This window comes from Myotis brandtii, unplaced genomic scaffold, assembly GCF_000412655.1.
Source record: "Myotis brandtii unplaced genomic scaffold, ASM41265v1 scaffold412, whole genome shotgun sequence".
NCBI classification, from domain to species: domain Eukaryota; kingdom Metazoa; phylum Chordata; class Mammalia; order Chiroptera; family Vespertilionidae; genus Myotis; species Myotis brandtii.
In genome coordinates this window covers 440,610-454,466 of record NW_005365832.1, presented here as the reverse complement: position 1 = coordinate 454,466, position 13,857 = coordinate 440,610, and the positions used below count along the sequence as shown (strand labels likewise).

The window sequence follows — 13,857 nt, the reverse complement described above, 5'->3', positions numbered from 1 at the left end:
GTGGTACATATATCACAATTGATGAGCCTACATCGACACATCATCCCCATCCCAAGTCCGTAGTTTACATTAGGGCCCACTCTTGCTGTTGTGCGTCCCATGAATTTGGACAAATGTAGAATATGTGTGCACCGCCTCTCCCATTATCATTGTCCCACGAGAGTGGTACATATATCACAATTGATGAACCTACATCAACACCTCATCCCCATCCCAAGTCCATAGTTTACATTAGGGCTCACTCTTGCTGTTGTGCGTCCCATGAGTTTGGACAAATGTAGAATGATATGTGTGCACTATTACAGTATCATACAGAGTACAATACTGTAAATCCAGCTCTAATAATCCTCCGTGCTCCATCTGGTCTTAACTCAAAAGAGAGTGCAGAGCCTTTGGCCAATAGTCATCACAAAACGTTCTGAAAAAGGGCAAGGCCTACTGTGACCTTCAGATAAGTCACATAGAACAAAGTCACACAGCAATTTTAAAGTGGGAAATTCATGACATTTCAGGGCTGTTTCATAAAAGGAGCCATCAGACAGCGGACCAATCAGCGCACCATTCTGCCAGCCTAAATGATGCCTCTGAGCTTTTGCTCTGATTCTTGGTGCATCAGGTGTAAAAAGAGACTCTTAAAAAGTGCATGTAGATATCAAAAAGGAACTAATTGTCTTCTTCTGGGATTTTTCTCTAATACACATACAATCAAACTGTATCAGGACCCTGCTAGAGGTACACACAGATATAAAGTGATGGGGAGAGCCTCTAGCTCAGTGAGGGCATATATTCCTTTGGAGTCAGAAATTCAATGATATCTGCCTTTGATCAGGATCATAAATATTGTCTTATGATGAGAAATAACTGTCTTATACCATTAAATGAGTGTCTTGAAGAAGCAAAGAGTGAAGATGGTTTTCCAGTAGATTTAATGATCTTGTTGGGAAAATTTTCTCAGAATGTTAGATTTTGTAGAAGAATTTCCACCTACAACCCTGAATTTCCAAACCACTGAAGAAAAAGGATATGGAGTAGAAAAACAAACAAACACATGGCTGTTGCCTAATTACCTGGAAACAATTATTCCTTGGGGGGGGGGGCGGACTTTAGTCATGAGGTCAGCAGTGGTTGGTTAAATTGCAATTCTTATTTTTTACCCACATTCAGTTTTTTTGGTATTGTTGTAAAGCATTAAACGGTTTGATATTCTAGACATCCTTGGCATTATTCTAAAGTTCAAATTTAGTTCTTTTAAAATATTGGTTGCCTACTCTTAAGGCAAGCACCCTGCCTTAGTTACCAGGTACTCCCTGACAACGACAAAGGGCCTCTTTTCATTGTGGAGAATCGCTCTTGTAAACAGTGAACCATGAAAAATAACCGTGGTCACTCATTTGCCACTGCATAGGTTATGGTCCAATGGAGCCCCCTCGTGGTCAAGCCGACTCACTCCTTTTGGATGTCCCTCAAGTCATTCATTGGGCAACACAGGCTGTCATTCGACTCTGTTCTCCACAACATGTCTGCTACGTGCAAGCTTTAGCCTGTGCTTTCAGAATCTGCTTACCCTGAATCTCTTCCAACTCATTTGAAAGGCCAACTTTTTGTTGTTGTTGTTTCAAATCCTGGGAATACTGAGGAGCAGGAGCCAGAATGGATGTCAGAGGTTTGGGCACAGCTAGTTGCAATGGCAGTTGCGGTCTTTGAGCAGCGGAGGCGGGGCTAGTCTAAGACAAAGCTGGACTTGGCCCCGCACAGCCAAGGAGATGTTAGCCATTGGGGAAATGGAGAGTGTGGGGAGCCAACAGGAATTCCACTTTGGCTGCACTTTTCCACGAAGGGGGCCTTATACTTACCTGAGGGCTATTGGCTCAGTCCAAAAAGCAGTAACCCCCCCCCCACCCCCGCAAAAAAACAACAACCCAGCACACTACTGCGGGTATTGGTTTGCTCTGCAACACACTGGCTCAGTGATAGGAACTTAGATGATTTTTCCCTTTTTCTGTTTAGCCAAAAACCAAATATCCTTGGAACTATGATGGTGATGAGCCTGTAAAGGAGGTCAAGTTGATGAAGAAGGAGGCATCAGTCACACTCCCCTGACCCTCCCTATGCGTTGGGGACCCATTGCCATAGCATTTAGCTGCCAGTCCTCTGCCCATCCTTTCCTTTTAAGCATACAGTAAACTGCTCGCCTACAGGCGGTACCGTGGTAACAGGTTGAATGCGCTACTAAAACAAAGAAAACAACCCAAAGGCAACCACAATACAATGCCTGTGTTCCAGTCCCCAAATTTCCTCCTGAGATACAGAAATGTACCTGAGAATGAGCTGAGAGCAGCGGTCCACAGAACGTGGGCGTTATTCCTGTGTCTCAGCTGAGTGGTGTCGATGAACATGAGCTCATTCTAATATGTATTGTCCCTGAAAAACGTGTCATTGAATTAGCATTCTCTCCTGACTGGCATTCGATAAAAGGACTGTAAAGTGCAGCTCTTCCAAGAGCCCTCATTAACCTAACGTAGCTGCATCTACATCTATTCCCTTCTCTCTCCGCATCCATGTGGAGGCAAATGCAATGCATGCTAGTGTCCTCACTGTTCAGAGAGGAGAGAAGGTCACGATGGAAAACGTACACATTGCTTGTCCTCAGCCTACTCCCCGAGTGGAAGCCATGTCTGTGTGAGGCTGTGGGTGGCATCCAACAAACTGGAGAGGGGAGCTGCTCCCGCCCCGACTGTCCTCCTGGGAGGGTTGCCTCCCAGCACCCGAAGCACCCACCCTGCAGGAAGCATCGCGCCTGGTGCGCATAAGTGTAACCAGACGAGGGGACCCGGCTGCCTGTCCCTGCTTGAGCCAATGAAGCAGAGACAGGGTTGCATCATATATGAGCATTTATTCCAATACTGCCGGCAGCATGGGGAGCAGCAGGTCATCCACAAAAATCTGCCCTTCCCCTCCCCCCCCAAAACCAGCTGCTTATATTGGATAGAAGGACAAAGCTATGGGGAGCAGCAGGTCATCCACAAAAATCTGCCCCCCCCCCCCCCCAAAACCAGCTGCTTATATTGGGTAGAAGGACAAAGCTTACATGGGGAAGTAGGCAACAGGGTATGCCAAATGGGCAGTTTGCAGGTAACATGGCTGGAGATTTGCAAAGGCCTGCGGCATGGCAGGCACAGGCTGGGGGTCTTCACAGGGCTGGCAGCTCTGGTTTCTGCAACAAGGCTGTTCATCTTCCCATGATAACAGGCCGCTCCCGATGGGGAGGATGGGCTGCATTTCCAGGTGAGCTCCCAGGTCCCACGTGCAACCAGCCAGGTTAGAATGTGCCCTCTTTCATCAGAACAAACCAATCCCCGTGAACAGGACATGATTCATATTTCTTACAATGACAGCTGGTCCCCAATATTCTATTTCTGCCCCTATCATAAGGTTGTCGTGTAATGTGCCCGAGCTGGTCGAGGCCAGCAGCAGTGTCCTGGCTGCGCCTCGTGCCCATTGCCAGCCCTCGCTGTGACCGCTGGTGATTAGGGGTGAGGACCCGCAGCACCTGGGAAGTGGCGAGGAGACCTCGGCAGGGGAAGGGAGGGAAGGGGAGGGGAGGTCAGGGGACCAGGAGTGTGAGGCTGATGGAGAGCCCCACCCCCCTGCATGCATGAGACACTGTCAGGCTGTGGTTTGAGGAACTCTGGGCCAGAGGTGCCCCTGCAGGCAGCCCATCCAGGCTGTCAATCAACGAGCAGTGAGTGGGCAGCCTCTGTACACCTCCCCGGCCTGAGGGTTTGCTGTAAGTCACTGTGCGTCAATCAGAACGGTTACTTGGATGCCTGCAGAATGTACAGTGACGGAGGGAGTAGTAGCAGGACCTGTTCGCTCTCTCCCTTCCTCTTCTCGCCTCTCCTCTGCTTCACCTCCTCCCTATCCCCTCCTTCCATCCTATTCCTGCTCCCCTCTCTCCCCTCCACTCCCCTCTCCTGTCCCTTCTTCCTTCTTTTTAAAAAGGTCTGAAGGCAGGCAGGACACCGGATTACATAGTACTATTGTGTGACTCTCTCAGAAGAGCAAAAGGAACTGGGAAGTGGGGAGAAATGAAAAAAAGAGATTTGAAAAAAAGGACATCATGTTTAAGGGAAAATAACCCTCAGGGCATGAACCAGGGACCAGTTCGGTAAGGACCAAGGGGCCCTGCTGGGAAGAACGGAGAAGATGGATGAGTGAAGTCAGCCTCGGGGCTCACTGTGCCGGCAGCTGGGCAGCGGGTATGACCTGGAATGTGGGGACAGCAGATTGAAGACCAGTGATTTAGAGCCCAAACAGACTTCACTCTGGAGGGCTGTGTGTGATCCTGTGGGTCTGTGAACAGAATGCCCGTTCTTCTCTCTTCCAGTGATTAATGGTCACACCCTGTGTTTGCGGCTGTTACTAGAAATCGCAGACAACCCGGAAGTGGTTGACGTGAAAGATGCCAAAGGACAGTAAGTGTCTCCGCTGGGCCGGGCCGGCGGTTCATTTCAGTCACGGTGGGTGATGGTTGGTTGGTTTAGCCGCTGGGAGGGCTGACTGCTGAGCGTGAGGTTGGGGGGTACATGTTTGGGTGAAATTCACTGGCTGAGGACCCTGGAATAATGAGGTAGCTTCGTGTCAGAGTATATGCAGGGACAGGCAAAGGTAGGGCTATGGTTGCTCATATGGAAAAAGACGCAGCTTATGATGATTACAATAGCTCTATTAACTCTAAAGAATGTCACCACGGGACTTAGGAGAGTCTACCTAAGTGCAGTGTGTGTGTGTGTGTGTGTGTGTGTGTGTGTGTGTGTGTGGATGAAAAAGAGCCAACTTTGTATGTCAAAACTCTAGCTTTTCTAACAAGTGCATCCACATTAACAAACTTAGCTAGATTTGGCTGCGTTTTCCTCTTCCATTCCTTTCTTTTTTCTCCTTTTATTTTCCTTCAGATAAAACAGATTTGTATGTTGTCAGCCAAATTAAGACAAATCCTCATTTATCCCATTTACAAGCTCAGCAGAGAAATGTCATAAAGGTATTCACAACCTTATTCTTGCACCTTTAAAACCTAATTATTGCAAAAGAATGTACAGCAAAAACTTAAAATGAAACTTCAAAACTGGCAGCTTGTATTGACTATGACCTTCTATGGAAAAGGTATAACTATTCTCTAATATTAAACACTCATTGTTGTACATATTACATTTAACACATTGCAAAATACTTAGACACATCTCATTGGAGAACCTCACATAACCCTTTGAGGATGAAATCCAAGGATTAGTGCTCCCCATTTTGCCGATTAAATAGGTGGGGAGAGTTTAGTGACTGATGAGCTTATAAGATCACACAAGTTTCATTTGGCAAATCCACATCTTCTTGTACTACTAATATATTTTCTGAGAATAACACTTCTTTGAAAGAAATTTCAATTTATTAAAGCAAAACTAAACTTGCTTACAGATTACACAATGCAAAACCTTGTAATGCATGGGGAAGTAGTTTCTTACACCCTTTTCTCATCAATGAAATGAACTTGGCCAATCATGAGCAAAAGTGATACATTCAGGAAGTTTGTCATCTGGATCTTAACACCCTCTGGGCTTCTGTTTGCTTCACACCTCTTCATCCATCCAAAAAGAATAAAGCATTTCAAAGATCAATGTGTTACCCTTCTGGCTGTCTACAGGGCATAAAGAAACAGTCAGTAAGGACAAACCCCTATGTATCTCTAAGAAGGTAGTTAGTTCTCTTTTACCTTTTGGAGAATTGTTGTGTGTGTGAGAGAGAGAGAGAGAGAGAGATAGAGATAGAGATAGAGATAGAGATAGAGATAGAGAGAGAGATGAGAGAGAGAGAGAGAGAGAGAGAGAGAGAGAGAGAGAGAGAGATGGAGACAGAGACAGACAGAATGACAAAGAGAAGGAGTTACTCCCACTGGAAGTAATGAGTATTTTGTTTTAATTTTCTTCTAAAAAGCCAATCTTTCTCTCTCCTAGAACCCCACTGATGCTGGCAGTAGCATATGGACACATTGATGCTGTCTCATTGTTACTTGAAAAGGAAGCAAATGTAGATGCTGTTGACATCATGGGATGCACAGCTTTGCACAGAGGGGTACGTACATCTTCCTCAGCCGCAGTCAAGCCATCGTGTAATGAGCATGCTTCCTCTTTACTTCCCATATGAGTTTTTAGTGAAAAGGTTGTTTCCTAGGATAACCAATGAACCTCAGTTGGCCTAAAAGAAATTACAAAATCTTTTGCAAAAGTAAAATAGTGGCGGGTACTCTGAGGTCCTGCTCTTGCGATTTCATGGTTGATTGTGATAACAGAACCATGAACTCCTACTGTTGGTAGAATTCCTTCTACTTTCAGATGACAAAATACTTGCACAGCATAGAAAATTTGCCAAGTATTTTTCAAAGCGCAGAGAAGACAGTTACAATCACTAGTAATCCTACCTCCTGGAGATAACCATTTTTTTTGGTTTATATACCAAATCTTCTTTTCTGTATATAGATTTATTTTTTAAAATAGTGAAAAGGTTGTTTCCTAGGATAACCAATGAACCTCAGTTGGCCTAAAAGAAATTACAAAATCTTTTGCAAAAGTAAAATAGTGGCGGGTACTCTGAGGTCCTGCTCTTGCAATTTTATGGTCGATTGTGATAACAGAACCATGAACTCCTACTGTTGGTAGAATTGCTTCTACTTTCAGATGACAAAATACTTGCACAGCATAGAAAATTTGCCAAGTATTTTTTCAAAGCACAGAGAAGACAGTTACAATCACTAGTAATTCTCCCTCCTGGAGATAACCATTTTTTTGGTTTATATACCAAATCTTCTTTACTGTATATAGATTTATTTTTTAAAAAAATATATCTTACTGATTTTTTACAGAGAGGAAGGGAGAGGGATAGGGAGTTAGAAACATCGATGAGAAAACATCCATAGCATAGAAAATTTGCCAAGTATTTTTCAAAGCGCAGAGAAGACAGTTACAATCACTAGTAATCCTACCTCCTGGAGATAACCATTTTTTTTGGTTTATATACCAAATCTTCTTTTCTGTATATAGATTTATTTTTTAAAAAAAAAAATTTAAAAAGAGAATACTGAAGATACTATTTGGAACCTACTTTTTTTCTTTTAGAATATCAAGGACCTTTTCCATGTCAGTAAATATTTTCCTGCTCTATCATTTTTAATGGTCCATTGTATGCAGGTGCCATAATTTATTCCAGTGATTGCTTAGTGTTGAGTAGCCATGCTATGTCTGACTGTTGACCCATTCCCTGCCTGAAGTATGTATCCTGTGACAGTTCCTTGTATACATCTGCTGAGTTGTTTTTTAAAGCATGCCAAGGAAACGAAATCAAACAGAAGCAGAAATAAAAGTGCTCTTTGGGCTGATGCCAACCACCATGGTCAGTGAACAGGAGAGGAACTCTCAGTGGTCAAAGTGATCATCCTCGTTCTTATTTCTTGGGGACTTCCTGTGGGCCATGCAACAGGCTGGGGCCTTTACGTACCTTATCTCGTCAGTCCTCACAACAACCTGTGGGGTCCTTATTACTATCCCGAGGTACAGGTAAATGAAATGAGACAGAGAGGTGAATTGACTTGTCCAAGCTTTACCAGGGGAAGCCAGGATTTAGCTCACACCTTCCTGATTCTAACGCTCATGTGTTCCACTATATCGTAGTACCTTTCATGGTTATGTCTGGAGAGTCGAGATGTTTCCCACATGCTGATGTCCGCACGGACTTTGTTGCTATGAATCTGGCTGGGTAGTCCTCCCGTGAGGCCCGGGCATGCATGTCCTCTGACTCTGAGCCCAGCCTCACTCAGCCGCCTGCTTCACATCCTGAGCCGGCTGCCCTTCTGACTTTTGTTTTGTGTTTTCAATGCAATCGATTAGATCATGTCGGGTCATGAGGAATGTGTGCAGATGCTGCTGGAGGAAGAAGTCTCAATTCTCTGCAAAGATGCCAGAGGGAGGACCCCCTTGCACTACGCCGCAGCCCGCGGCCACGCCACATGGCTGAGCGAGCTGCTGCAGATGGCCCTGTCGGAGGAAGACTGCTGTTTCAAGGACAACCAGGGCTACACGCCGCTGCACTGGGCTTGCTACAATGGTGAGCGGACTGCCGTGCGACTGAGTCCAATGGGTTCCCTCTGAACCCGGCACCACTGGGATCTCGGGAGGGAAAGCAGCACAACGCTGTCAACCTTGATTGCCAATCTTTCTGCATCTGAGACACCTTTTTTCTGTTGTTGTTGTTTTTTTTTAAATATGTTGCCCTTCCTGGCTACTATGATGCCTCAATGGAATAAAAATTCACGTTCTCCCTTTTTGCTAATTAATAACATAAAACTCCTAATCAGGACTTCTAATGAATGAATAACCAGTTTTAATGAAGGTTTCTGATGCTACATGATATAACCAGGGACCCTACAATGAATTAAAATAACACAGCTAACACCTGTTACAGTTGACTACCAGTCAGACTTCTAGATGATTGATTTGTCTTTGGGCATTTCCTCTTTTATATCTCATTTCCCCCATTTATTTTGTCACACTTATAATTCAGAAGATCTAACATTTCTTATTTCACTTATTTGAGTAAAAAAGAAATGCAAGCTCATCATAAATTTCAAAAATATTGACATGTCTAAGGTAGAATTAAGTCTCCATTTCCAAACTTGCTTTCTGATGTAATTTGGTGTGTACCTTTAATACTTTCCCCTTGAGGATATAAATACAAATGTATGTGCATTTGTTTTTTTTAAACTAGAATCATAGAACAACTATCATTTGTCAAATCTTAAAGTGAACGAGTGAGACACGTGATGCTGGGTTGATGTTGTTGCGTTCACTGTGACGTTCGCTGCGCCAACTAGCGGTGGGGTATCTGAAGCTGGCTCGTAACCCGAATTTTAGCTCGCAACACAAAGCAAAAAATCGGCCGAGAGACGGCTCGTATCTTGAAAAACTCGTTAGTCGGGACACTCGTAAGTCAAGGCCCCACTGTAAATACAAATGTATGTGCATCTGTTTTTTTAAACTAGAATCATAGAACAACTATCATTCTATAACTTTCTTTTTTGCTATTGTTTATTTAACATGGTGGGGCACAGGTATAATGGCCACCTGAACAAGAAGATGTCTGCAGACGAAAAACGATGTAGGCAACTCCATAGACTGTAACAGAAAGGATTACAGGATCATTTCCTTACAGGGAGGTAGGGTCAGAGCGGACAGACAACCCAGCACTCTGCACAGATGATTCTCTGCTAAGAGACCCCTGTTACAGTACTTTTTTATGGTATAACTCAGGTACTAATGATTGACAAGACAAAGGGACAAAGAACGCAGTCAATGAGTGCGGTAGTGCCCAGCTGGTGTGGCTCAGTGAACCAGGAGGTCACTGGTTCGATTCTTGGTCAGTGCACATGCTCTGGTTGCAGGCTCAAACCCTTGTGGAGGACGTGCAGGAGGCAGCTAATAAATGCTTTTCTCTCACCGATGTATCTATCTCTCTATCCCTCTCCCTTCCTCTCTCTAAATTCAACAAAAACATTTTTTTTAAAAAGAATGCAGTGGCACCAGGGGCCATACCTCCTGGTGGTCTTTCGACAGAAGATGGTTCATAATGGATCCTATCACCAGGTTAATATTTATTCTGGTTGCCATGGCATTCTGGCGGTTACTAACAAAAACATTTATGGTAGGTTTTATGGAACACTGATAATCATCAACTGCAAGGCTCTGATAGGCTTGCTCAGTGAGGCTGATCGAAGGTCACAGCAGAAGAGAAACCCGGGACCCAGAGGTGGAGTCAGTTTTGTCCGCATCTACTTCTATACACATTCTATCGCAGATATCCTGCAAGTTATTGTGTATCGATAATGATTGATCTCCTTAGTATATTGCATAGCAGATAAATCAATATAGATATGTGTGTATCACAATTTATTATTTATTCAACCGGGTCCCTGGGGATGGACATTCGGATTGTTTTCAGGTTTTTTCCTGTTAAAATGAGGCTTCAGTGTGTGTCTGTTCATAGTATGTACCTTAATTCTGTCCGATAAGTTTCCAGAAGGGAAACTATTGATGAGGAAAAGTGTGTTTTTTAACTTTAATAAATTACACCATGTTACTTTGCAAGAAGGGTGTAATTTATTACTCCCCCAAACGTGTATAAGACCTATATTTCCTCCAAGCTTTTGCCAGCCCAGGAAGATAGCATCTTTTTCCTTTTTTGTGAGTTTGAAGGGCAGAAAAGGTTATCTCATTACTTTGGTTTGTGTTTCTCTGTCTAACAGTGTATGCAGAAAAGGTTATCTCATTACTTTGGTTTGTGTTTCCCTGTCTAACAGTGTATTTACTTATTTATTGGTATTTCGTCTTCTGGAAATGACCTTTTCCATCTATTGCTTATTTTTAATGAGTTTTATCTTTCCTCATGCGTTTGCTGGAGTGCCTTGTCGTAGAGATAGGAATCCTCCCTGCATGTGCTATGTGATGCCAGTGTTTTCTCTCCGTCTGTCATTTGTCTCTGGTCTTTGTTTATGATGTCATTTTCCATACAGAAATTTTGAACGTTTGTGTAGTTGAGTCCGTCATATTTTTGTTTGCTGGGATCTAGGTTTCCAGTCCTGCTTAAGGTCTCCCACCTGTAAGTTTATATGGATATTTTCCCATATATTTTCTACTCTGTTTCTATAATTTTATTTTTCCATTTGCAATTCTTATATTAAAATTTTCACCTAGATGGTTTGGCTCGGTGGATAGATAATTGGCCTGCAGACTGAAGGGTCCCATGGTCAAGGGCACATGCCTAGGTTGGGGGGGGCTTGATCCCCAGTAGGGGGCGTGCAGGAGGCAGCCGATCAGTAGTTCTCTCTCATCATTGATGTTTCTATCTCTCTCTCCCACTCCCTTCCAGTCTGAAATAAATAAAAATATATTTTAAAAATATTTTCACTCAGAAACTATGGGGTGCTCTAATTTACAACATTTCATTTTCATTACAGTCCTCTTTCGTCATTGGCTCTGACCAGGAAGAGCCAATTTTTCTACTTTCTCAACTTGGCTGGTCCCTCCCTGCTACTGGAGGATTGTGATTCTTTACTTACCAGTGGCTGAGGGCCCCCTAAGCCCCATCTGGGTCAAACCCGGAGATCTCTCTGGCAGGAAGGGGAATGCGCAGTCAGAGTGTTGGCCTAATGGCAGGTGGCAAACTCACCGACCACATCCTCTCCCCCGAGATGAGGGAAAGGGGGGTGGCAGGTCTCTGTTCTGAGGCCTCTCCAGGTGCAAGCAGGGGAGGGGAGTAGTCCCCCCCTAAGCAGTTCCAGTGCAGTCTCTCTCCGGGTCTGAGGGTCAAGCTCCCATCTTCCCAGAATCCCCTTCACCGAGCACTGTGAAATACCGAAAGTCACTCAAGGATGCCCAGTCCTGTCTACACAGACCCTTAGGTTGGGGTTCATAGAGTCCCAAAGAGTGGTGTGTGTAGACGCTTCCCTAAGTAGATCCTGTGGGGGATTCATACTAATAGAGGGTGTGAAGTGTTTAAGGGAGGGTTGGCTATAGGTGGAAAGCTAAACAGTGTAACTTACCTAAAGTTAGGGGATTTTTATATTCATTACTTTGTATGTTTTTAACCCTCCTTCAAGCAGTGTCCCTTTTTCTCTTTATAGGTAAAAGAAAGGTTGGGTTGTGTTTTAATACTTAAAATTGTCTGATCTTCGTCATTCTGAGGTAGATCATGAGAGAGCTGAGAATTCAGCCCTGAGTTCAGCCAACAGGAGGTTCCAGGACAACAATCTGTATTCCAAAGCCAAATAGTTTGGCATTAATAGCTGTCCATCCCTTCACAGACCGCATTCAGGGCCTTTATCCATAAGCTTCCATCATCCTGTGACATCGGTAGGGCAAGTTTCCTCGTCTGATTTCTTATCTATGAGAAATTGAGGCTCACAGATCCCAAGAGAGTTGCTTTGGATCACGTGACAAGGAAGCCAACAGAGCTGAGGCCTTAACTTAAATTCAGTTGATTTGGAAACTACTTGTCATTTTGTTGAAAATAATTCCTCACATTCATTCCTCTACTTATTTTTTAAAAATACTTATTGGGTACACATTGTTTGCCAGGAGCTGGTCTTGCTGCCATTTTAAACACTTATACAGTATTTTACACTCAGCATTTTACCCTTTCATCTGCTATTTTCTATCAATCACATCTTCTCCCCTTCACTAGGGTCCATAATTATAAGTGAATCTACTCACATGGGTGAAGGGGAAATTTCCTGTTGTAAATATGGGCAAACTGAGATGTGTTAGATGTCTACCTATCAAGAGCTGAGCATAACATAGAATCGATTCTGCTTGCAAATGAGGTCCCTTCTCCATCTCGTTCTCTCCATCAGACCATATGGCTTTCATTGTCTTATTTGTTCATTATGTCTCAGAACTCCTGTGAGCATAGTCAATAACATGTTGGCATTTTGTGAATTTCATTCCGTGGAGGTTGAGCATTCAGCCAATTCAGGAAAATGCATAAGCCAGAATTCAGTTCTTAATAACAAAAACAAATTGTGCTGAACAAAATTTCTCTCTTGGAAACTTCCTAAATTCTTTTGCTTCCTTGCAGGTAATGAAAACTGTATAGAGGTACTTTTGGAGCAGAAATGTTTTCGCGAATTTATCGGCAATCCCTTTACTCCACTGCACTGTGCGATGTAAGTAGAGATGCCAGAAGTCAATGGTGCTTCTTTAATTCCTTCAACGACACGTAGAAAAATTGCCCTTTAGGAAAGGAAAAAGCTTTCACGTTACAGATAAGACCAATGTATTCCATTTTGCTGCTAAAGGCAAATAGGTCTGAGAGCGAAGTGTAGTCCCTAATGTTAAAGATTTCCAGGAGATTTCTATGAAAGGCCATGGCTCCAAGGTGGCTCAAATGCCACGTTAGAGAAACTGCATGAAGAGGTGGCCTGAGGGGCACCTGACACCCCATACTCTTCAGGTATACTTCACACCTGTCAGCCAAATTCTAAAAATATGCCTGCGAATGATTAGAAAGACATTTTCTACCAGGAAGACTTTTCATGTATTGTAATTCCCTTTCTTTGTATGTTGTAAGGTTTTTTATATGTAGTTTTTGCTCCAATCTCAATGTGTGAACCATTGTCCAGAGAGTACAGGGACTGTAAGTCAGACTTCCATGTCAGCCTGCTGGGGTCATGGGCACCCAGGTGGACACTTTCTTGAGGTTGGTGGGTGATCTAGTGCCGATCCAGCCTGCTCCCTGACCAGCTGGCCCTGGCACAGGTGATGTGAGTGGCCAGCGCTCTCTAACAGCTTTGAAGCACTCCACCCTTGCCCTCCAGTTTTTCAGCTTTGGCTTCCACGATTCCATGAACAATAGGCCTATTATTTCTCTCACAAGGTTGTTTTTGTTTTGTTTTGTTTTGTTTTTATAGTGGCAGACACCCTAAAGGCTTTACTATTATTATTTTAAATCTTTATTGTTGAAGTATTACATATGTCCCCCTCCTTCCACCATTGACCTCTTCTAGCCCACTCTCCACTCCCCACCCCCACCCCAGGCCTTCACCACCCTATTGTCTGTGACCATGGGTTATGCATACATGCAGACAAGGTCTTTGGTTGATCTCTTCCCACCTCCCACCCTCCCCCGCCTTCCTTCTGAGATTCCACAATCTAAGCTTCTATGCTTCTATGTCTCTGGACCTATTTTGTTCAAGTTGTGCCCACTTAGATTCTGAGGTGCCGTTGCTCACAATTTCTTGTCTTAATTGATTTCTCGGAGTCC

The 13,857-nt window shown here is 43.8% G+C and overlaps 1 protein-coding gene across 1 annotated transcript in view; it reads left to right on the top strand.

Annotated features, from left to right (window-relative positions):
• ANKRD44 (ankyrin repeat domain 44) overlaps positions 1–13,857 on the top strand; it is a 147,432-nt gene that overhangs the window by 120,919 nt on the left and 12,656 nt on the right. The window contains exons 20-23 of the mRNA XM_014545560.1: positions 4,388–4,475; positions 6,006–6,123; positions 7,932–8,148; positions 12,673–12,760. Coding sequence (XP_014401046.1) covers positions 4,388–4,475; positions 6,006–6,123; positions 7,932–8,148; positions 12,673–12,760 — 511 coding nt within the window. The remainder of the gene's footprint in view (positions 1–4,387; positions 4,476–6,005; positions 6,124–7,931; positions 8,149–12,672; positions 12,761–13,857) is intronic.